At 36.9% G+C, this 22,715-nt stretch overlaps 1 protein-coding gene across 13 annotated transcripts in view; it reads right to left on the bottom strand.

The window, feature by feature from the left end:
* The window catches only part of N4BP2 (NEDD4 binding protein 2), a 40,997-nt gene that overhangs the window by 4,521 nt on the left and 13,761 nt on the right, over positions 1-22,715 (bottom strand). For 7 of the 13 annotated variants that reach the window (XM_027888582.1, XM_027888589.1, XM_027888584.1 and 4 more), the window contains 14 exons: positions 20,787-22,005; positions 19,840-19,964; positions 18,571-18,659; positions 17,090-17,166; positions 15,171-15,326; positions 11,697-14,035; positions 10,373-10,458; positions 9,616-9,658; positions 8,516-8,760; positions 6,991-7,109; positions 5,138-5,273; positions 4,846-5,031; positions 2,436-2,604; positions 496-619 (listed from right to left, as the gene is read on the bottom strand). In XM_027888582.1, coding sequence (XP_027744383.1) covers positions 496-619; positions 2,436-2,604; positions 4,846-5,031; positions 5,138-5,273; positions 6,991-7,109; positions 8,516-8,760; positions 9,616-9,658; positions 10,373-10,458; positions 11,697-14,035; positions 15,171-15,326; positions 17,090-17,166; positions 18,571-18,659; positions 19,840-19,964; positions 20,787-22,005 — 5,113 coding nt within the window. Of the gene's footprint in view, positions 1-495; positions 620-2,435; positions 2,687-4,845; positions 5,032-5,137; positions 5,274-6,990; positions 7,110-8,515; positions 8,761-9,615; positions 9,659-10,372; positions 10,459-11,696; positions 14,036-15,170; positions 15,327-17,089; positions 17,167-18,570; positions 18,660-19,839; positions 19,965-20,786; positions 22,006-22,715 lie in introns of those variants that run through there. The other 6 variants (XM_027888592.1, XM_027888591.1, XM_027888590.1 and 3 more) reach the window with 6 other exon arrangements.

Here is a 22,715-nt window from a genome sequence, read left to right as displayed (position 1 = left end):
ATGAATTGTCACCCTCGTATTCTGTAGAAAGTAAGAAGGAAATTGGGACAGAAGTCTGTGTTATTTTTGAGTCACCTTCACACTCACCTTCACATACAGCGCTCTAGAGAAAAAGCAGCAAACACACTGATGCTGAGCTAGACTTGCTAAATTGCTATCCCTCGTAAACTGAGCACTAAGGCAGGTATTGAGAACCAATAAAAAGCAGGATTAACAACTTTTCACAGTAAAGACAGCAACCTTGAATGGAAATATGTAATTGAACTATCTCAGAGGAAAGGATCTAACATTTAACAGGTGCCCCCTATAAAGTGCCATTGTGTCACACAACTGCACTGGCTTTGTGAAACAGCAAACTTACTTTAATCTGAAACAGAAGACCTGCCTTAATCTCTGTAGTCGCTTAATAGTATTCTAAAACTAACTTCAATTTTCAGTTAGTTAAATGTGGGTTGAGAAAAAAAAAATGTATCAGTAACAAAAACCTAAACTCACCTGAAGTTGTGGGTTGTGAGGTATCTGATAGCTGCTGGTCTGATGCGAGCAACTCCTCCCTGACTATGGCTTCCTCTTCCCGTGATAACAGTGAGATATGGTTTACCACCAGTCTGCTGGTGCTCTGTAACAGCAGGAATTGTAACGGTTAAAATTTTCCCTCAGCAGAGACTTGGCCTTCAGTATACACCTTCCATGCATTCTTCTGAAAACTCTCACTCTTGATTTAGAGCTTTGCCTTCCCATGCTGGCTATGCATCTTTTAAATAAAAAGAGCCATTTTCCCCTGTTGTGATAAAGATACTCTGAAAAAACAAACACAGTCAATCTTTTTAAATCTAGAGTGCTTGCAATATGCATGTTGTGATCATGACAAAATCCTTCTAATTTCATAGCAGCTTTACTGTTTCTGTCATCTAATATTTAATTGGAATTTACGCCCTGTGATAAAAATTTAAATTGCAAAATTAAAAGGAGTGTAATTTACTCAATTTTTAAGTGACACTGTATTGCTTCACAATGTATCTTATTAAATTAATGTGAATAAAGAAATAACATTTTATTGAATAAAGAAAATAAGAAGAAAGAAAACAGAAATCCAGTGTTTTTGACATTTAAGTCACGCTTATGTGGACTATCTTCTGCTACACTGGAGCATGAGAATCAACAGATCAAAACATTCCATGAGCTGTATCTAGCCATGATAACAAAAGAAATTGCTCTCTTCCCAGAGATAACATCAACCTCAGTTGATGAAGTGTTTGAAAAACAGAAAAAAAATAAATTAAACTGGATTCTCAAAACAAGTCAAGATTTGCCAGTTTGGAATTATCAGTTCACATGACATCTTTCCTCAACTATCCCCTCTTTCTCCCATAACTTTATTTAGGTTTTATATCAGTTTACTGCCACCGAAAAGTTCCTAGTACTGATCCCTTTCCCATGTCCATACACTGAAATTAACTTTTTTTTTTTTTTTTTAAAGATTTAGGTGAATGGACTGCACAGAGAACCACTACTACCAATTCCAGGACTCCTGACAGAAATGCAGTTCTGGAAATTTAGCTCTAAAAAGCACTAGGTTACAGCTTAAATTACACAAATGTAATTGCAGGAATAGATAATGCAATTTACTGCATATTGAAAGAAAAGGATTATCCAAGGCCCCATGAACACTTTTGTTTATACTCTGTGGAGTAGTGGATTCAAAAAATCAGGTTTGTGCAACAGTATCTTGCGTAAGAAATATTTCTTATCAAAGCATTCTCAGTGTGCTTAAATTTACAGGGTAAACTAGCAATGCAGAAAACGTATCTTTTTACAGCAACCACACTCATGAAGTACTTGAACACTCCACTGGAAGAAAAAAAATGAGCCCTCAAGCAAAACTGCACAAAATGACACATCTGGGAGCAGCAGTATTCTGATCTCACGAGATCCTGCTGACAAACTGATAGAGAATTTTCTGAAAGATGTCTCAAATCACACACTTTAATGTAGAAGTTAAAGACAATATAATCATTGTGGTTAGAACTCCAACACAATAATTTTTCTTTAAAGATTAAAAAGCAACATAGTCCTGACAAAGTAAAGCAGAGATGAAACAAATGTTTGTATTATCACCTTGGTCAGAAATGTCAGGAAGGACAGACCAAGTATTCAATTAAAAAAAAAAAAAAAGGATAAAACAGGAGGAATATTTACAAAGAAGTATAGGGGTTGGGAGTAGGGTGCAAGACAGAAAAAAACAAGAATCATTGTCCTGTCAAAGATAAACAAACCATGGGGTACTTTGAAAATAAGACAACACAAAGCCCGATTGTTTTTAACAGACGGTATTAAATTAAATCCATTCCCTCTAATATTGACATGTATCATGATTTCTTAGTAGAAAAGGAGGAATAATTCTTAGGGAGCAAGAATTATTACCTAAACCCTACCTTCACTTTTTTCCTGCAGCACTCTGGACAACTGATTCACAGCTTCATCCACATGGAGACCATGCAAATCCAACACATTCATAGGCAGCAAGGAAGTATTTACTCTCTCAAAGATTTGCACAGCAGCAGCATGGTTGGCTTCCTTCATCTTCTGCTCGTGAAGGCGACTCTTTATTCATAAACACAGTGACTGTTACACATCAAGACATAATCTAAGCTCCACACTGGTCACTGGTTTCAAAATGACAGGACTGGCAGGGTGCTTTTAGCTCACAGTTTGAAGTAGTAAAATTTATAATTGCAACAGAACTTCTGCAAGAGGCTCAGTGAGACCTACTCACATGATTTCATGAGACCTGTTCATAAGAAACTACTCAAAGCTGGCACAAAGAAGGAATTATAACAAAAGCCTTACAAGGAAAAAAAAAAAAGCCAGAAAAGGCACATAATCATAGCTAGAAGTTAAATAACATAAGCTAAGAAGTTACACTCCATGCTGTTCCTGATTTATTTTTATAACAGTAGATTTTTACTTTCTGCATGCAAGTATTTTACTAAGATTGTAATGAAACAATGTCACGGAAATTGCCCAATAGCTAAGGAAAAACCTGCTGACTGTTACATTTGAGGTTAAGTCTTTTGAACGCATTCCCTGAATTTCAGACAAGTCAAGGGTAAACACTTTTTTTTTTTTTTTAAATAGTTGCCCACTATCTCTCCTAATACTTTTCACAGATCTTCTATGACCGACAAGGTCAATATAGCCCCTTCTGGAACGAGGGGCAAGAAGCAGTACAAAGTTAGTCATCTTACAGAGTGAACAACTATCAACTACTTCCCATGAACCTTGCAGTGATGAAGTCTGAGAGATCAAAGCTACAAAGTATGTCCTTGAAGATCTGTAGGCACAGTGTGAAATGGAATGGAAGACTTAACTCCAGGTATTAGACTGACACAGGCTCAAGAGAACAAAAGTGACAGTCTGTCTTACACTTTATTAAAATGGATCATCTGAAGTGTATTGGTGTCAGAACCAAGACAGCAGCTCTGTAACTCTCACTTGCAGAGGATTTCCAAGGCAAAGGCCACCAAGCATAAAATATTTTTCATGAATAATGGTAGCTTAGTTTGCCTTTTTGTTACCTAGATGAAAGTATATAATAAATACATTTCCAGATTGTATTTGTTCAGATGGCTGAGAACAGAACAAAAGAGAGGACCTGAAATTAGATTTCAATTTAAAATCATGCAGACCTTTGTTTAGAACCTCTCAAAGCTTCAAGAATGCATGAATTAAGAACATAAAAAGTTCATTATAAAGACTGATAATCAGTATTTTCTGCATGCACAGTAACAATCTAAACATTTAGAGTTATACCACTTATGTGAGAGCTTTCTTAATAAGCAAATTCAAGTGATTCGTTACTACATCTTTGTTCTGTTATAATGCAATTCATAGGTTAGAATTAAATGACTCTATAAGGTGAATTCTTACCAAATTTTTATATGATATTAGATCAGGGGAAAACTGTTGCCTTTGAATACATTTGTAACAGAATTTTTAAGAGTGGTGTGAATGGAAGGGTGTCCTGTGAAGGCACTAAGAAACCAGTTACAGGAATGTTGGTTACAAGAACAGTTGATACTTAAAATCAAGAATATGATCAATCACAATGATCAGCAGTAATCAGACTGGTACATATAGAGAAACGGGGCTGAACAAGACCAGAGAGCCTGTGCTCCAAGGCCAGAGCACACAAGACAGATCAGCAGCAGATCTACACGCCAAAACCAGATGGATCGTGGAAAGCCTGACATACCACACCACCTTTATCCCAACCCAAGACAGACTGTAGCCATAAAGATAGACAAAAAGAAGAAGCAAAGACAGCAGGCAGCAACCTTGCCCAAGATTTATGGAGGATAAAGCAAGATTCTGTGCCAAAAGATCACATCTTACTACCTCTCTGACTCCTAAACAGTACAAAAGACTAAAACCAGTTCAGCACCAATTAAGAGGAACCCAAGGGACATACAGAGGATTCAAAAACTGGTGTTTGTTGCAGTACATGTCACACCCCAGTGAACCTGGCCAGACCACATGGACACAAATTTTGGCGCTTACAAGTTTGTGGATGAGAGAGATCTAGGACAACAGAATATGTGTGACTAAGCACTAAGCATCACCTTTTGTGAGGTCTCACACTGAAACTGGTTACGTAGCTTCCTGTGCCAGTATCAATTCTATGAAAAGGAGTTTACTTATGATTGTCACTGTAACAGTTACATAGGGAACAGTAATTGAGCAAATATATCAACTCTAGTAGGCACAATGTTTTCCTCATCACCGCCAATTCAGTATTTAAGTACCTCCCTAAATTCAGACAAAAAGCACAATACTGAAGTTTACCTGATGTGCATAAAACGCTGCCACGGGCTTCATACCCATCCGATAGGCCTCCCCAGCCTTTTTCAAACATTCTTTTCTCTTTTGCTGGTGACAAAAAGCTTCTGCTCTTAAATCATCATATTGTGGGTACTCAAAGTCTTGAAATATTTCACTCAAAGGATCATCCTCTTCCTTACTTTTTTTTGCCTGTAGGAATTTGCAGTGTTGAAGGTAAGTATGCATTGCAGGATGTTTTCATTAACAATAGTTTGGATATCCTTTTAAGTACTATTTAAAAAAAAGATAAAAATACCTTCTTCTCCCGGTTCTTTGCACTGTAGGAAGTAACAACTTCATTTTGCTGAACACTTTCTTGAGCTATAACTGTTTTTACAGGATCTGCCTCCAGGACACAGTTCAGAAACTGTTCAGTTTGTTCTAAAGAGTAGCTGTAAAGGATAAGTAAAATCTGTGATCTCACTGTCAGAGACTGAAACAGTTAATGATTTACACATTCTAAGATCACCAAAAGACTTTTGCAAACTGAAAAGAAGCAGCTGCTCACACACCAAAGCCCACCCCTCTCTGAATACTGCCAAAGGACCTTCAGATCAGATAAGTGGGTGCCAGTGTCTGCTATCCTGGGTGCAGATGGCTGGCTGAGAAGGGAAGAGGCAAGTCCTACAAGGCAGGAAGAACCCTTTTCTCATGCCGATGTCCTCATCTATCCGATTCTTCAGTGTCACTTCACTCTAATCCATCTCAAGGAATTCATTAATAGGAACCTGGGTTACCCTCCCCTTTCTGGGGCGGGTCACAACACAAATATATAACAGGTGCTACATTTAACAAAATGTATATTACAAACCTTGATATTGTTACAGAAATAGATTACATGGAAATGAAGCCCTGGAATGGAGTATTCCACTGGAACAGAATATTCCACCCTATTGCAAAAAGGCTTGCAGACTTCCTGGAATTACTGGCGTCATTACATTGCACACATGCAATCTTGGTTGGCTGATTCATAATTGAGGGGCACTTGAATATTAAAAGGAAAATGACACACACTAAAGTAAATTGCATCCTACCTTGATCAAAGAGATGTAAGTAAATGCTGCTTTTTGGGTTGGATATGATACTTTATCTTAAGCCTTCTCTGGTCAGGGTTAGATAATACATACTAATTTAAAACTAGCTCAAGTTTTCTGAAACCTTTATGAAGGAAAATCCTTGTATTTCTAGTCAAGCTTTGTTATTAAATTTAATTAAATTCTACATCAGTTGCCATTAGCTTTCTAATAAGCCCTCTTCCTTCTTTATTCTTCTTGCTGTTCAGTAAGCTAACAAGAAAAAGACTGATCAAGAGTAAAGATAGATCTTGCAAAATGCAACACTATAAAGGGAATTTAGAATGTGAAAAACAAGGGATGGTGAAATGTGTGAGCTACAGAGATGGATGAAGGATGTATTTTAAACGGAAAGATTTCTATAACAATCTGGACAAGCGGAATGACTGAGAGGTAGGTATGCAAACCTATGTGTAGAGACAGACATTCAAACAGCTGAGGATAAAAAAAAGAAGTTTTTCTCCAAAAAAAGTTCAGTTCTCAGAAACTTGGATTTAAGAAGGTAGACATGTACCCCAGAAATATATTGCAAAAGAGAGAAAGAGAACATCAGCAGGAAGAGATGGAGAGAGGGCTCATTCCTTCAGAGCTCCTGTAGTAGCCAGGAAAGTACTCACAGCTAACATCAGGTGATGGTACTTTTCCTCTTCATCAGATGCCATTTTCTGTGAACTTATTATTACCACACCCACTAATTTATCCCACTTGATTTAAATCTCAGCTTGAGCAAATATGCAGTTACACTGACAGTCAGCCCATGGTCAATCACCAGAGACATTCTTCTCCCAATGAAAGAAACTGTCTATTCTCCCACACACACACACACAAAAGGAACAAGTCTATATAGAGAGTTTTTATGCCCTTTTTGCCTTTAAGACCACCTAATTTTGCCTTTATTTAAATTACCAAAAGGTGTGCTAGTTTGGAAAAATGCATTTTTTGGCAGTATCTTAACTCTTAATATTTAAGACAGTAACTGTGCACTATAGAATGTTACTGAGTACCATTTTTACAAAAACCTGTAAAGATTTCTTACTTGTTGTCCCTGAAGATATCCATTAAGAAACTCTGATTAATAGTTGGAAACATCTCAAAAAGTTGCTTCTCCTTTAGTTTAGCAGCACAGTCTTTTCTAGCCATAGAAGGAACACGATTCTACCCAGAAGACAAGAGAAAAATATTGCAAGCTCTTGATTAGAACAAAATATTGTAACAGGGAGCCAATCAACTTTACTGTTATTTGTTAAGATTTAAAAAAATATCTACTCAGCTGGTATGCACCCACAGCAATGACAACATGCCAGTATCAGCCTGCCACACTGATCAGCATAAGTAAGGACAGCTGAGTTCTATTATACACCACTACAGTACTCTGCAGTCGTTTGAAGTTATGCAGCTGGACCTCCCTCATAACTTGGACAAAGTAAAAGCAGGATTTTTTAGGGGGAATTTAAGTTTTAGAATTTATTCCCTGCTAGTCTATCTAGTCCACTGCTAAGCTTGTGCAAAGTCCACGTCTCTTCACTATACTGAGGGCCTGGGTTTGAAACAACATTTTATTATTAAGCAGCTTAAAAAATTTTGGTTTGCTGCATCTGAAGCTATACTGTAATAAATATTACTTGTGAATTCATCTTGAGAAGATGACATAGTTATAACCCAAAATAAATCGGACTCATCATTCTGATATTGATTAAAAAAAAAAAAAAAAAGTGGTCAAAATAAAGCCAAGCTCCATGAATTCAAACTGAAAATAAAGCTGCGGACATGACACTTGTTTTTATCAGTAGGCCACATACATGCAGTTCAAAGAAAGAATCCACAAGCCATTTTTCAAAGTATAGGCTAATCCATCCAACTTTCTATACCAGTTCAAAGCTCCTCTTTTTTAGGACAGCTGCTTATCAGAGACAATTGCAAATTAAAATGCCTGTTCTGAACACCAGCAGGGCAGTAGAGGGCAGTATTAGGCACAGACCAACAGCCAGGGTATAGGAACCATATAGAAAATGAAGATCCAGTAAAAGCATATTAAAAATTTACTATTTTCTGACAAGGGGGTACAGAAACTTGTTTGAGATTAACTTCAAGTACTTATTTTAGTGTTTCATCTGCTAGAAATGTTGTGGGTTCTCCTTACAAAACATTACAATCAATTCAACACACTTTTAAACAAACAAGGTATGGAGCCAATTAAGAACTTCTTTTGATATTGCTGTCACAGTAAAAAGCATGGCAAATCACACTGATCTTTTTTGGGTGAGCAATCAAAAAAAATTCAACCAAACACAAATGCTAACCTGTACAGTGAAACGCACCATGATCTGTTCGTGAAACAATCAAAATATTACATTCTAAATGAGACTGTATTTTTCAAACAGAACCATCTACAAACAGAGCAAACTCTTGTATTACAGTAATCAACAATACTAATTGGCATGCATTTGTCTCACAAATTCAGGCTGTAATCAGCAGCACAAACATGAGTCACCAAAAAGTCATATTCTGTTTTATTACTAGTAATAAATCTAAACTGCATAAAAAACAGGCACTATCCATACCATGTCCTGTCTCTCCTGCATAGCTAGTTCTTCAGAAATTATCTGCCTGAGAGAAACTTTCTGAATCTGAGCATTCCAGTGATCCATAAAAGGGAAAACATCTGATGTTGCTGGTTTTTTCATCTGTATGTCATTAGATGTGCCTGAAGCCCAGCTCATTTTTTTCTTCTGTATTTTACTGTCTGCATTTTGAGATAGCAGCATTTCTGAGTCATCTGTATCTATTTGCTGAATCACAGTAGGACCTTCAAAAGCAATAAAAATGAGGTGACAAATAAAATACTTATTAGCTTTTTTAAATAACCAATGCCAAAATAATTAAGACAAGTTTTTTTAACCTAAACAGTTTGAGTTTTGTTAGAAGAAGATTATTAATGCTAAACCACAATCCAACACATTGTTTTCACCTTCCTCACTTCCATTTTACAAAGACTATCTGATCACCTTTATCTACTTTGTGAAACAAAAGCAAAATCATCATACTTCCTCACCAAATTTTCAAGTGATAAGATGTATCTTACAGCTGTAAACTACTCTGTGTGTGTGTGGAGTTGCCTGCTTTTGTAAGAGAATCTGGTTTTACACTTCTACGAGATAATGGCAACAGCTGAATGAAAACTGGGTTGCCAGAGATGTTCACAGTTTTTGAACAAGGCATCCACCTTCCTGCTACAATCATCTTTGACAAAAACATGAGAATGATGCATTTCTGACCTCCCTCCCTCATCTGCAGAAATCTTACTCTGCTAGTAATTCTCTGACCACATCTTTTCTTATCACAGATATTACAGAAGTCACCAAAGAGCTGTCTGGTTCAGCCAGAGATCCTTTTTAAGCTGTCTGAACTACACAAAATTATAGGCTTTTTGCTTGCATCTACCTAGCAATAGTGATTCTGCTTATAATTAACCTCTCTCCTCTCCCCCACACCTCCATAAGAGAAAGGTAAATGGATCCAAGGACAGTAAAGTTTAGCTTAATAAATGAATCCATCACTTTTCAGACAGAATATTTGCAACCTTACTTAAGATTCAAAGAATTAAATATTTTTATAAGGAGACTTAAGTATTTTTACAATTAAGAGACAATACACAACGTACCTTCTGCAGACAACTTACATGATTCATCTCTCCTCTGACGCTTCTAAATAAAAATAGTAAAATCATTAGAGTTATAAGTTATACATTTCACAGCAAAACTTCAAGTAAACTTTTAAGTTTCTAAGTAAGCCAGCTACAAAATAAGATCCCACAGTATTTCTCAAAGATCCAGTATTTTAAAAGAAGTACATTTAAGAAAAGTAATTATGAAGTGGAATTTATAAGCTAGAACTATTTTTCTGAAAACACAGACTAGAGGAATATGCCCCACTGCTAAGACTTCATAACCTTAATTAAATAAACCAAACAAAAACTTTGGCCCAAAATACTCCAAGTTTCATATAGCTATGAAGGAACACAGGTTTTGAGAACTCATTAACTGAGAACTCATCTCAATTAATGCACATGGAAATGTTCTGTATACAGAATAATTTATAAAAGGATTCCTTTTACATGTAAAAAACCCCACTGAGCTATTTTGGTTCAATTTTTGATCGATTTGGAATGAAATTGTGCACTATCATCCTTCTTTTTTAAGAATCTTGGTTTCAAGATGAGGCACCTGTGACATACCTTAAACTTTCAACAGCTCTGATGGTTATGATACAATGATATACTCCATATATTTTAAATTACTATTATATTTTATCACTGTTCTCGCAGAGATCTTACACATTTAGACCAAGAAATATGGAGATGAATGGTCCGACAAAGCACAAGTGTGCCATATCACATCACAAGCAAGAAATCTACTAACCAGAATAGATTCTTTCCATTTTTCATGAATCACTTTTGCCAAATTTAGATCAATGTGAACCACACAATCCTCAACAGTCAGCGATCCTTGTGGAACAAAGAAAATATATTCATTAAAGCATTCTATAAAGACTTATCTAAGCAATTAAAGTACAATAGCCAGGACTTATACATTCTAGTTCTGGAGATCCTGCACAAACTGTCATGCTTGAATAAAACCAGAAACTGCCAAGTTCAACAACAACAAAAAAAAGCATTCCACAGAAATTGTTATCTGGTATTCCAAAACTCAAAAAAGGTAGGAAAAAAGCAGATTAACTTTAATTTTATATTGTCAAAATGTGACTACCTGAACAATGACATTTTTTCCTTTTTTCTATTTTTCTAGCAAAACCTTCTTTTACAAAGCCATTGTTAATTTACAACAACAGTTTCATTCGTGAAACTGTGACTCCCCCTATTCCACTGCAATCCACATGGCAACTGCTTTTCTGTACCTCAACATACCCACCACAGCCCAACATCAGTCACATCCCTTCTTTCAAACACACAAACCCAGAGAGGCAAATTCCAAATACCACCTCTAACTCTAAAGGAAATGGCAGGAATCATCATGGTATCATAATGATACATCTTTTCCCTAAAAGATCTTTCTGATACTGTTGCTCATCCTTTAAAAAATAAAAAAGCAAAAAGTACGTATGTGTCAAATAAAAATGCAGGGCATATTTCAGACACAATAGAACACTATTCTGCTATAGAAAACAAACTGTTTCTTTTGATGAGGTAGGCATGGAAGGTAAAGAGGCTAGCAGTCAAATCAGTCTGTAACTTTTGAAATGCTTGTTCAAGCTGCTTGTGGCTTCCTTAATCGTAATCTCCCAGCAGCATAGTCTGTTTTCGTCTTTTAAGTACAGCCACACTTCATCTTCTCTCTAAACCATTTATCTTCTCCTTCCCCAACTTTACTGATGCCTAAAGCTTTCTTTTTTTCCCTAATCAGCCACAATTCGCGTATTCCTCATCATCTTAGTATCTCTTCAGCTTGAATATAGGCTCAAAATGCAAATAAGTCCATATATTTTCTTATTATTTTAAAGTATGTATATGTACAAAAAGACAAAGGCAAAAGGTAGCATTAGTGCTACCTGCATTTATATTTTATGCCACGATTAATTCAGTTCCACTTTTGGCTTAACAATAGCAAACAGTATCTTGAAGAATTACACAAATCTATTCCCTAAAACTGAAGCATGAAGGAAAAAAAGCACATGAAAATAAAGAAAGGTTTTCTCATAAAAACATGGATATAATTATGCCCATACCTGCATCAATGCCAACAGGCCCAAATATCTCTTTCAGCTGGAGTGCCAGTTCAGGAGGTAATGTTAGTTCTAGGCAATCTATATTGAAAGCTGCATGTGATCCTGGTACAGGGCTTTGTCTCTTGGCTTTAGCTGCAGACCAGCTTGGACTTTCTATTTCTTCTTTACCACATATCTCCTCAGTACTTTCCTGGGTTTCTTTATCTACCTCCATTTCTTTATCGCTTTTAGGACAGACCAGAAGTGCATGATCCATTCCCAGTAACGAAGCAGTCGCTTTGGAATTCTCTGCATTGCTTTCTGAAGGAGTAATGTCACTTTCGTTATTTAATTCAAATTTCAAATCGGTAGAACTTGTGTTAGGACCATGAGGCAAAGTCATGGGTGTACAGAAGCCTGCATCAAGTTGTAAAAGTGATGGCTTATTTACAGTTTCTTCAACAAGCCTCTCGGACTCTACAGTTTGCTTTCCTGAAACGGACAGTTCAGGGACACCAGCTGCTGAGTTGCTTGTCTCAGTTCTAGGGGCTGCATCCGCGGAATTTTTCAGTTCCTCTGAATCATTCAGTGAGGTAGCAGTGAATGAATCAGACACATCACCATCTGTCACAGCTGCCTTGTCAGCCCTCCTTTCTGCAATGCTGAGAGATGAGTTCTTATCTTCTGAGGCCTCAGAGATACCACTAGACCCAATTACTTGTGTCGTTTGTTCGCCGTCTTTGAGATTCTCATCGTAGTTTGTACTTGCCTTGAAATCAAGGTCTGCGACAACTGGCTCAACTTCTCTCACCTGAAAGCATTCGCTATCAACAGCTTTGCACAGCTTTTCTTCAGAGTCTAACAGCAAACCTGTGGCCCAGTCTATGTCTTTGTTACATCTTTCATAGAGATCTTTCAGAGCTTCAAAGGAAACAGACTCAAAGAGCTTACACAGCGTATCCAGCTTTTCAGAGTCATCAATATTGGTAAGTTCACTTTCTTCTACAAATGTACTTTTATCATATGTAACTCGATATGGTATTTTTTCCTGAGAATCTGAGGCATTATCTATGTGTTTGGGTTTGAAGCCATCTAGTCTGCCATGCAATACTTTGGTAGTCTCAGGAAAAAGCATTTTCTTTTCTAATCTCCACAGAAGAGCAAAGTCCTGTGATTCAGTCTGGGAATAGCTGCTTTTTTGTCTACATAAGCACGTGTCCTGTGTCTCTTCTGTTGCGTTAAGGTTAGACAAGAGGTCTTCTTCTTTGGGATGGGGCAAAATGTTGTTTGTAAAAGTGAGGGCTAACCTGTGATGTTTCTTTGTTCTCTTATTTTGCTGGCTTTTTTCCTCACCTGCTGTTTCACTGGCTACTATTTCATCTTGGTGCAGAGGAAAACTCTTTATATCTGGTTGCTCTGCAGTGTTCACAGGTGTCCCACAAAGCACATCTACAGTCTCAAGAGCATTTATGTCAATGTCACGTTCAGTATTTCTACCTTCATCAGACTGATTTGTCGTTCTCGTTCTCCTTGACCTTTGTTGTCTCTGTTCTAATGAGGCTGAGATAGGCCAATGTCCTCCCATTTCCAATTCCAGTGTAACTTTATCTGAACTAACAGAGGAGCAGCTAGAGGCTAGATTTTCTTCTTCATGTCCTTTCTCAACAGTACATGTCTCAGGCAGGCCCACTTGCTCTTTACCTATCTTAGGATGCTGCTGACTTGGAGTTTCACCTTCCTTATCACTCTTCAGAGAAGATTTTTCTAGTCTTCTAGATCTTTTGACTCTCTGTCCCATTGTTTGTTCTACAGGCCAGTCACCCAGGAAATTCAGTAGTTCGGGTTTTCCTGACGTGTCAGCAGCTGAACTGCTTGGTTCCACTGTGTTACTAGTTTGTGTTGATTTTGGTTCCATACATACGGAACCCGATTGTTCAACTGCAGTTTGCATGCTGACAGTGTTGTTATCACTGTGTTCCTCAGCTCCTCCTGTATGCAACTGCACAGTCTCTTCAGCTGTGATCACATCAACCTCATCTATTTCTGTTTCAGTATTTTTTAATACTTTTTCTCCCTTTTCTTCTTTCTTCTCCAAGGGCAGTTCTTTTTCAATGCACTCTGATAAACAGACTTCCAATTCATCTTGAACAGCGCTGTTCTCAGGATTATGTCCCACTGAGTTATTTTCCATTTCTTTTTCCTCTTGCTGAAAATGTTCAGGATCACAGCTACTTTCTAATGTTAGAGAAGTACTGGGAGAAGTTTTATCAACTTCAGCTAATTCAAGAGGCTCCACATCAGAAGCAAAAGGTGGTTCTTCTTTTGCATCAGAATGCACCTCTCTCTTTCTGAAACACAAAGTGGAATAAAAGATAAACTCATTTCAAACCTTCTTAAAGCATTTGTCTACTTTAACTCCAGTTAGAACTAGAGTAAGAGTTTAACTCTAGTTGGAACTCTAGTGAGAGGAAAATAAATTTACAACAACTTATCCCTAACTTCAACACTCCTCTACAAAAAAGAAGGAGCCAAGAAAAGATTAACTTTCCTTGGTAAGTATCCCCTTCTTACTACAGCAAAAGACTAAGAACACTTGCAATTCTCAGGAGTCAATGCCCCCCATTCCCAGCATTCAGTCACGTACTGAAGCACTCTGCTGCCAGACATTTCCTCATTCAGATAGCAAATCTGGTAAACATACTTTTATATAATGATTGTTGTTCTCTCCTGATAGGTTAATGCTAAATAAAGTCTAGAACTAGGAGAGGATGTGCCATTTCTTGTCAAACCATTCTTCACAATCAATTACATTCCATTAATTATCAGTGCCAATGTCATTTCAAATACATTAAGCATGCAAAACCCAAATAAAATAATAACTACAATAAAATCTGGGTTCCTCTGCAGTATGATACGCAGCATCATTCAGATTAGCCACTACAAAACAGTCATGCAAACAACCAACATAAGTCCAGACAAGTTTAAATTAAGCATATTGAAGAGCAAATAGGTAACTCTGCACAAAGAATCCACCTTCTACCACAAAGACAACAACTAATACCAACATACAGATTCAGAAAAAGTAATTTGCTCCTATTTGGGACTACACTTTTCTAAAAAGCATTTTATAGATTTTAAGTGCTTCATATCTACAACATACATACTATACATACATACATACATACATACATACATACATGCATATTTCTATGATAACAGAAAGTCAGTCAAGATTGGCTTCTTGAAAAGTAACACACAGCCATAATGGGAAGTTTTCAAAAAGCATTGGAAAGTGACTATATCCCTTGACTGCTCATTTGTAGAAATCCTGAAATTCTTAAAAATTAGAAAAACTATGTAGTGGGGTTTTTTTAATTATTGAACTCCCTTTTTTAATGCATTTACCATTCAACAGTATTATTCAGGTTCTGTTGCTATGGAATCTGAATTTTTAGCCTTTTATTTGAGGCTACAAAGCTAATGAAAGAATCTAACCTATCGCTTTCCTCCTGAAAAGGATCTTCACTCCAACCAGCAGCTTCTGATTTCTCTGGAACTGAAGAATCCAGTACTGATCTAACAGTAAGGCAGCGTTCGTATCGTTCCAACATTCTTTTGATCTTTTCTTTAGATACACCATGAATGTTTCGCCTATGAATGAAAAAAAAAAAAAAAAGAAACATTTCAGGTTTGTGTATTACAATAACCAAAGAGAAAAAGTAAATATCAATTTCATAAATTTACAGCAAGACTAATCAAAGAATTCATGGGGCCAGAGGAAAAGCTGTGAAACAGCAATTCCTTCTGTATCAGTGCATTCAAACATTTCAAACAGGGCAAACTGCTGCTCTGCTTGACTTCTCCAGCCCACTTGGTGTCCCCTGTACTGCAAAGGGATATGTTGCATATAACTAAAATCTAGAACTTTGTCAATAATGCATCTTCAAGTAAGTTTCAGAAAAACATCATATGAGATTCTGACAGTGATGCAGGATACTGAACTAGATATGGAAGATTTCTGATTTCAGTCTTCTTTCTCTGGTTTTGCTAAACCAAAAACTCCTTGAGCCTATTCACCTATTATTTTGGACACCAGTTGGCTTGAAATTTTTACTAACTCTGTTAAGCACCAACCAGCACTGTGTTCTGCAGCATTTCCACCTAAAACAAGTGAATCCTGCCAAGAATGGCCAAACAGAAACTGAAGAGACAGGAGAACAGGTTTACGATCTATTTTAAGAAAGAAACTAATCTTCCTTACCTCACTTAAAAAGCAACCAATCTTGAGCTAAGTATGCAAATTCAGATGACAACAGATGTTATGAAATCACAAAATAACTTATGTTGAAAGGGACCTCTGGAGGTCACACACTTCAGTCTCCTACTCAGAAGAGGTACAGGTAGATCAGCTGGCCCAGAGCTTTGTAATGTCAAATTTTGATATCCCAAATGACAAAGTTCACAAACACTCTGGGCAAACTCTTTCAGTACATAACCAACTTCAAAGCAAGTTTTGGGTTATTTTTCTTTCAAGTAATCAAAATTTCTGAAGCTTCAACTTGCTGATGTTTATTTTGCCCTATCCCTGCAGAGTTTTCGTCTTCTCTACAACCTCGCAAAAAGTAGCTGAAAACAATGTAATCCTTCCTTTATGTTCTCTTCTTAAAGCTGAATAAACTGCCCTTGCTCAGTTCAGTATCATCTTCAAATTTTCTGAGTGCACTCTGTCCCAGAATCCAGGTCATTAAAAGGACATTAAGAAGTTGCAGGTCCTAGTACTCATCCTAGAGGGACATCACCCTTCACTTTGGACTTTGGACACTGATCATACCATTTAAACCTGGCATCCAGCCAATTTTACACTTATTATTCACTTACACAGGGATTATGTCTTTCTTATTTCAGCTCTAGGTAACAGAAGGTCCTGCTAAAGAAGAGGTAAGCAACAATGGTGATGTACAGGGGTTTGTCCCTCTCGGGTCACGAGGTGCTGATTGCCCTACACTCAGTGACAGCAGAAACATTTCAATCAAGGCAACAGACCAGCTGGATGCAAAAACAGCCCCAACCAAACATAATTTTTCCACCCCCAGGAACCCAAAGGGGCAGTCACTGTACTTTAAACACAAAGAACCTGGAATAATGAAAACATCACATAATAGGTATTGCTAACAGTATCTTTTGTATGTAATTAAACTAAGGTGACCAAAAAAATCTTACAATACGTACAAAATCCCATAAAAGTTAGAATTTTAGAAATAAAATGTTAAAAAGCTACTTATTATCACAAAAATCTAGACTGGTATCTTGCTACTTCACTAGCCACTGTGCTAAGCGATACCTTTTTAAAAATTATAGTTTTTATACTGTGAAAGATATACTGTCTAATATGGTATTTTCCTTTGAAGTCTTACCTTTCAAGTTCTTTTGGTTTAAACTTCCACCAAGTGTCTGGTTCTCGGAACATTACTTTGTATTTGAACTGCTGAGCCTGAATAAAACAGGTATAGAACAGAACAAGCCACATCAACCATTTCTTATTTCTATGACAAAGCACACAATATGCATTGATTGCTTTTTCAAAGCTGGTTTTTTGCATTTTTTGATATCTGTTAAATATTCAGAATAACACTTCCATTCAGCGTTTCACTTCTGTTTATATCAATCGAGCTTTTTAAAAACATGTATATGCATCTCTTACTGTACAATTAGATGTGTGCCATGAATTGCCTCCTCTGAGACAAGACTGCAGAACATCTCCTCCTTCCAAATACAGCATACACGTCTATGCAGCCTCTCCAAGACAGAGAAAACCTCTCTGCTGACACTCAGAGCTTACCAGATCCAAACCAGCTCCAAAACAAGCAATGCAGGTACATTAACACAGCTATTGTGAACGACCTTCCTGCCATATGGGAAACCCGAGTGAGCTGCAAGTAAATGATTCCTACGTGGTCTGTTCTCACCAGGACAGCAAGAAGTCTAAGTCTAATCAGGAGAAACACTGTGGAGTACTGGGCTGTTTCTCTCCATTGCTGTTTCCAGAAAAAATTCTTGTCATCTTACCAAAGAACTTTTGTTGCATCTTTATTTCAATATACAGCAAAATCAAGGACATAATTTATGAAAGAACTGCTAATCTGACAATTGCTAATAAATGCAAGGAAACATTTTATTAGTAAAAACTGTTAAGTTCCACTGTTCACTAATCCATTACCACATGCAGCATATGTAAAGTATCTGCTAAAAAGCTGTCAATTCTATGTACTACCCTCTCTTTCTATGCCATGTAAAGAGAAATCTCAGATCTACTTCCTAATATTTCTTCCAATATATTATTTCTGTTAATTATAACCAATGTCATAAAATAATGCAGTTCTATAAATACCAGTCAAAACACTGAATGCCCAACAGCAAAATAAGAAGCTAGAGTCTGGAAGTGCTGATGCCCATTTAAAAACTATTAAATAAAAAGCTGAGAAGTTCCAGAAAACTGGAGTATGTCATATTTAGGGTGAAACGGAGACTGAGTTTTCAAGTTTCACATGGCATCAAATATCGTTCTTACTGATTATTGTTGATTATATTTTTTTAAGTAGATTCTAATTTTACTGATCACATGAAAGAGGAACAAAATTCAGTTTCTTCAAAAATATTTATTTTTGGTCCCAAGTACAAAGCACTTGGCTTTGCCTCTTGGAAACCAGGTCAGGTCAATACTCAGATATGCACAGAATATGACACTGGGTAATATGATTCCATGTAACACTTATTTTACTCCAGACTTCATTGTGGAATAGCAGCTAGACTGAGAAAGACAACCCCCATTTAAAACAATGTTGTTGCCATCCTGGTCAACAATCCCTTTTCACATTGGTCAAACTGTAATACTAACCAAAATAACATAAGGCTTCATCTCCCATGCTTGTATGTTTGTGTTGTCTATTATTATAGGAGAGATTCCCATTTCAAACGCTTCTTTGGCTGAAAAACACACATGTACAAAAGAGCGTGATACAGTTAATTTCATTATAATAGGGTGAACACATAGCATTTATACTAATTCTCTAAATTTTATTTTTACGTAGATAATCCATAATGATTAACCACTGTGTGAAAAACTGTTGCCGCAGCTTGGTCTATTCCAAGACCCTCTATTTCAGAAATCCCCCCTCACACATAAAGCTACTGAGATATGGCATTATTCTTTTGAATTAACGCATGTATGATAATCAAGGAATGAAAATGCAGATGTAAAATGCACCAAGATGACTAATCAATCAATAAATTAAACTAAAAAAACTACATGATCACCTTAAAGTGGACTTCATTGTTGCATACAAAATTCTTGGCTTTATAACAGTCTTAAGATTAGCCCACTCTGTAAACTGTATAAAATACGAAAAATCAAAAGAATTATTGTAATTTAAACACATAGTAATGAAATGTTTAGAATCACTAGCTTTGAGACACAGCATCATGTTTCTGTAGTTATGTTATGAGTCTGAACAATCACACTACTTGTTGAATCATATATTTCTATCAATCCATTTCTCCACTGGTAGAAATCTGTCAGTAGAAAAGTGATCGTGGTTCAAATCTAGCAAATAAAAGCTTTAAAAGAGCTGTTCTGTGGGGAGTTTAGCTTAAGGCACTGTCAAAAAGTAAACTGATTATGGAAAGGGGAAAAAAAATATTCTGTCTTGCTCCTGTAATTTAGTTTTAAATTTCCCAACAATTTAGTGCTCAAGAGAAAAAACATAATGAATACCGGGAAAATATCTGTGTTATTTGTATCAACATCCTCATTACTTATTGCACATGCATACTACTATGTCTCTTCTCAGAAGAAGTATTTCTGGAAGACAGTATAGGTAACCACTTCATTAAGGGACACAACCCAAAATACATATCATGACCAAACCTGAGGATAAAAAAATCTTGTGACAAAAACACTGGCATTTTTAGTTGCAAAACACACAATGAATGGATGACTTCTGAGTTTGTGCTCATACTACTTTTCCACATATATTAAAAAATACTTCTGTGATGGGATAAATGCTTGTCCTGTGACGCAGGCATTACAAGACAGGCAGGTTTTTTTTAAACAACACATAAACACTGAACTGTAAATGAGCAAGCTAATCCCTTATTTATTTCTCACCTCGTTTCCTGTTCCAGTCATGTGCTTCCCCTAAGCAATTGGGATCATAATGGTACTGTCCATTTTTATTAAAGTAATCATCAGTACTAAGAATGATTCCACCTGGGTTATCCTCAAGCAAATTCCTGTGAAAGATCAAGAAGTAAATAGCTTTTCCCCCTTCTTCTGCCAAGTCCTGATACCTGGTACTGTACGTACATTTTTTTTAGTCTCTTGCACAAATCCAAGATTATTTGGAATGGAATTAGGTTAAGAGGAGAAAAAAAAAAATCACCCTCCAGGCAAACATGGTCTACAATACTTTCTCTCCTTTTTCCAAAAGCTGAGGATTATCTAGGGGAGAGACCTCACAAAGGTTCCCTACAAGTCTCATTTCAAAAAAAAGAGAGAGATTTTTCCATCTACATGAAATGACATACTTTCACACTGACAAATACACAGCCTTAATTGCACCAAATGTTTCAAGTGCCAGCCAAAAGAGTCTAAGCTCAATCGAGGCTTTTGGTAAGAAAATAAATCAAAAATTCACCCCAAGAAGCTCCACAAATACTATTTATACAAAAGAATTCCCACGGTGGAAGGGGAATTTCTGCCTGTAAAGAGCTGGCATATTTCCACAGATGTTATTCGAAGGAAACACCTGAAATAAACAGGGACTGGAAGAACACAGCAGACCCAACACTATGGCAATGGTACTCTGCTGACAAACTCCTTCATCCAGTGACAAGTTAAAGCTCATCCTTACTATTTCAATTTCCACTAGAGGTGCAAGTAACTCAGCTCTCAGCAATTATCAGTCATCACGCTGCATGTATTGTGTAGCTGGCAATTAGGGTATAAGCGTAACTATTTACAAATGTCAGAAAATTGTCTCTGCCTGTGCTAAATCCTGTACGCGATTAAGCAGGTTTTTTTTTTTTTAGAAGCTCACAATATAAATGTTCTACCTTGCCAAATATGATTTTCCTGATCCTGGAACACCTCTGAGAAGAACAAGTACTTGACCTATAAGATGCATCTTTTTTCTCATCATGTGACAAACACGTGGTTGCTGTACTTGCGAGAGGTTCAATTTTGAGTTTCTATCTTGATTTCCCCATACCTTCAGAGAAGGGTTGCTATCCCAGGCATTTGAAACCACTGGGGAGGAAACAAAAAGTCCTTTTTCCGAAGCCCTATAGTCTGAACCAGGTCTCCACTGCCCTGGACTGGCAGCCACAGGAACTACAAAGCTATGACTTCTACTGGATGGATAAAACACAGGAGCCATGAGATTCCAGTGTTGTTGTGATTGACCTGATGGTGTAGAAGAATTTAAGTTATAACCCAGCTGGGTTTGCTGAACATCTTCAGGTTTTTGTGTTTTCAAACTGGATGTTTCAAAAGAGACACATGCCTCTGAAACTGAAGGGCTCTGGTAGCTGTTAAGGGCAGTCACTGCTTCTTTGTGCTGTTCCTGGCACCTTGAATGAGGATCGCCAGTGACAGCTACCCCAAGTTCCAGAGGGGTTTGGGAGGACTCATCAGGAACAGGAGTGACACCACTTTGATCCAAAACAGTATCTTGTGTCTGATCAGAATTTTCATATGATATTCCTCCATTTGATTGTTTATATACTTCCGAAGATACCTCATGTTGATCATGTATTTCCAACAAATCAGGATCTTCCATTATCTGCGTAAAAGTGCCTGATGCAGCTGGTGAGCTTGTCTGGATGCTCAGTTGACTAAATGGTGGCTGAAAACAGAAGTTTTCTAAAACCTCACTATTTGTCTCCGCTTGCTGTGGAAAATGTAGGACTGAATCAGATTTTTCCCACTCGGGAAATTCAATTAAGCCATCGTGTTCCACAGTGTGATTATGTACTATTTGGTCATTTGCAGAATTAGGTAATTCATCACTCAAGCTGTAAGTCTGAAAGGCATTTTCTATTAAGGAATCCAGTTCTTCAGTCAGTTGCACATCAGGTGACAGGACATTTTCTATGGCTTCTCCAGGTTTACTTTGTTCTGCAGTACTTTCCCACGTTCTTTCATTTGCAACAGATCTTTGCTGATTAACAAGAGCTAATGATGCTGCTGCCGAATCAAAACTCAAGGTTTTTGAAGATGCTACTCCTTTGGCGTGGGTGGACAGCTCTAGAAGATGATCCATAGCATTTTCTACTGTTGAAAAAGGTAAGAGAATAAAACACGGTCAACTGAACAAACTCAACATAAGGTGCATGCAATTTTTTAACTTGAAGCAGCATTTATCACCATTAAAGAAACAATCAAAAGACAGTTTACTAACTCATCTTTAAACACATATTCTGCAACTCCCTTGATCTCATCAGAAGGCAGAACTTAATACAGACATACTGAAAAATAATAACCTAATAAGCATAAAAATTACAAAGTTTAATTGGGAAAAATATCAGCACTGGATGTTTAAATGGATACTTATTTCCAATCTATCTCATATAGGTGATATAGTGTAAAAAGAACTGAAAAACACTACTGAGGATGGAAGAGATAAAAGTCCATGAAATATGTTCATTATGGCCCAATTTGAAATGTCCTGACAAATCCAGAATCTGCATTAATCTTTGTAAAGCCACTAAATGGAGCATAGGTTGCCAGTGATCAACTATATGAAAACCTGGCACAAGTATCATCTGAGCCCTAAGGCTAAGTTTCTGTTTTCCTGAAAGACAGTGGAGCAAGAAGTCTAAGTCCATTAAAGTCTGACTCTTTGTGCATACACGTTGAACAAAATCTCCATTGTCCTTCCACCTTCTCTACTATATGAGAGCAACTTATTACTCATATGAAAATATGCTAATCTTTCAATTTTTAAACTACTGTTAATAGTACAACACTATGAATTCCATGTG

This window comes from Empidonax traillii, unplaced genomic scaffold (assembly GCF_003031625.1).
Source record: "Empidonax traillii isolate 1590-97213 ecotype Southwest subspecies unplaced genomic scaffold, ASM303162v1 scaffold240:size1935192, whole genome shotgun sequence".
In the NCBI taxonomy this organism is placed as follows: Eukaryota; Metazoa; Chordata; class Aves; order Passeriformes; family Tyrannidae; genus Empidonax; species Empidonax traillii.
The sequence above is the reverse complement of the archived record's forward strand: the minus strand, read 5'-3'. Positions and strand labels throughout refer to the sequence as shown.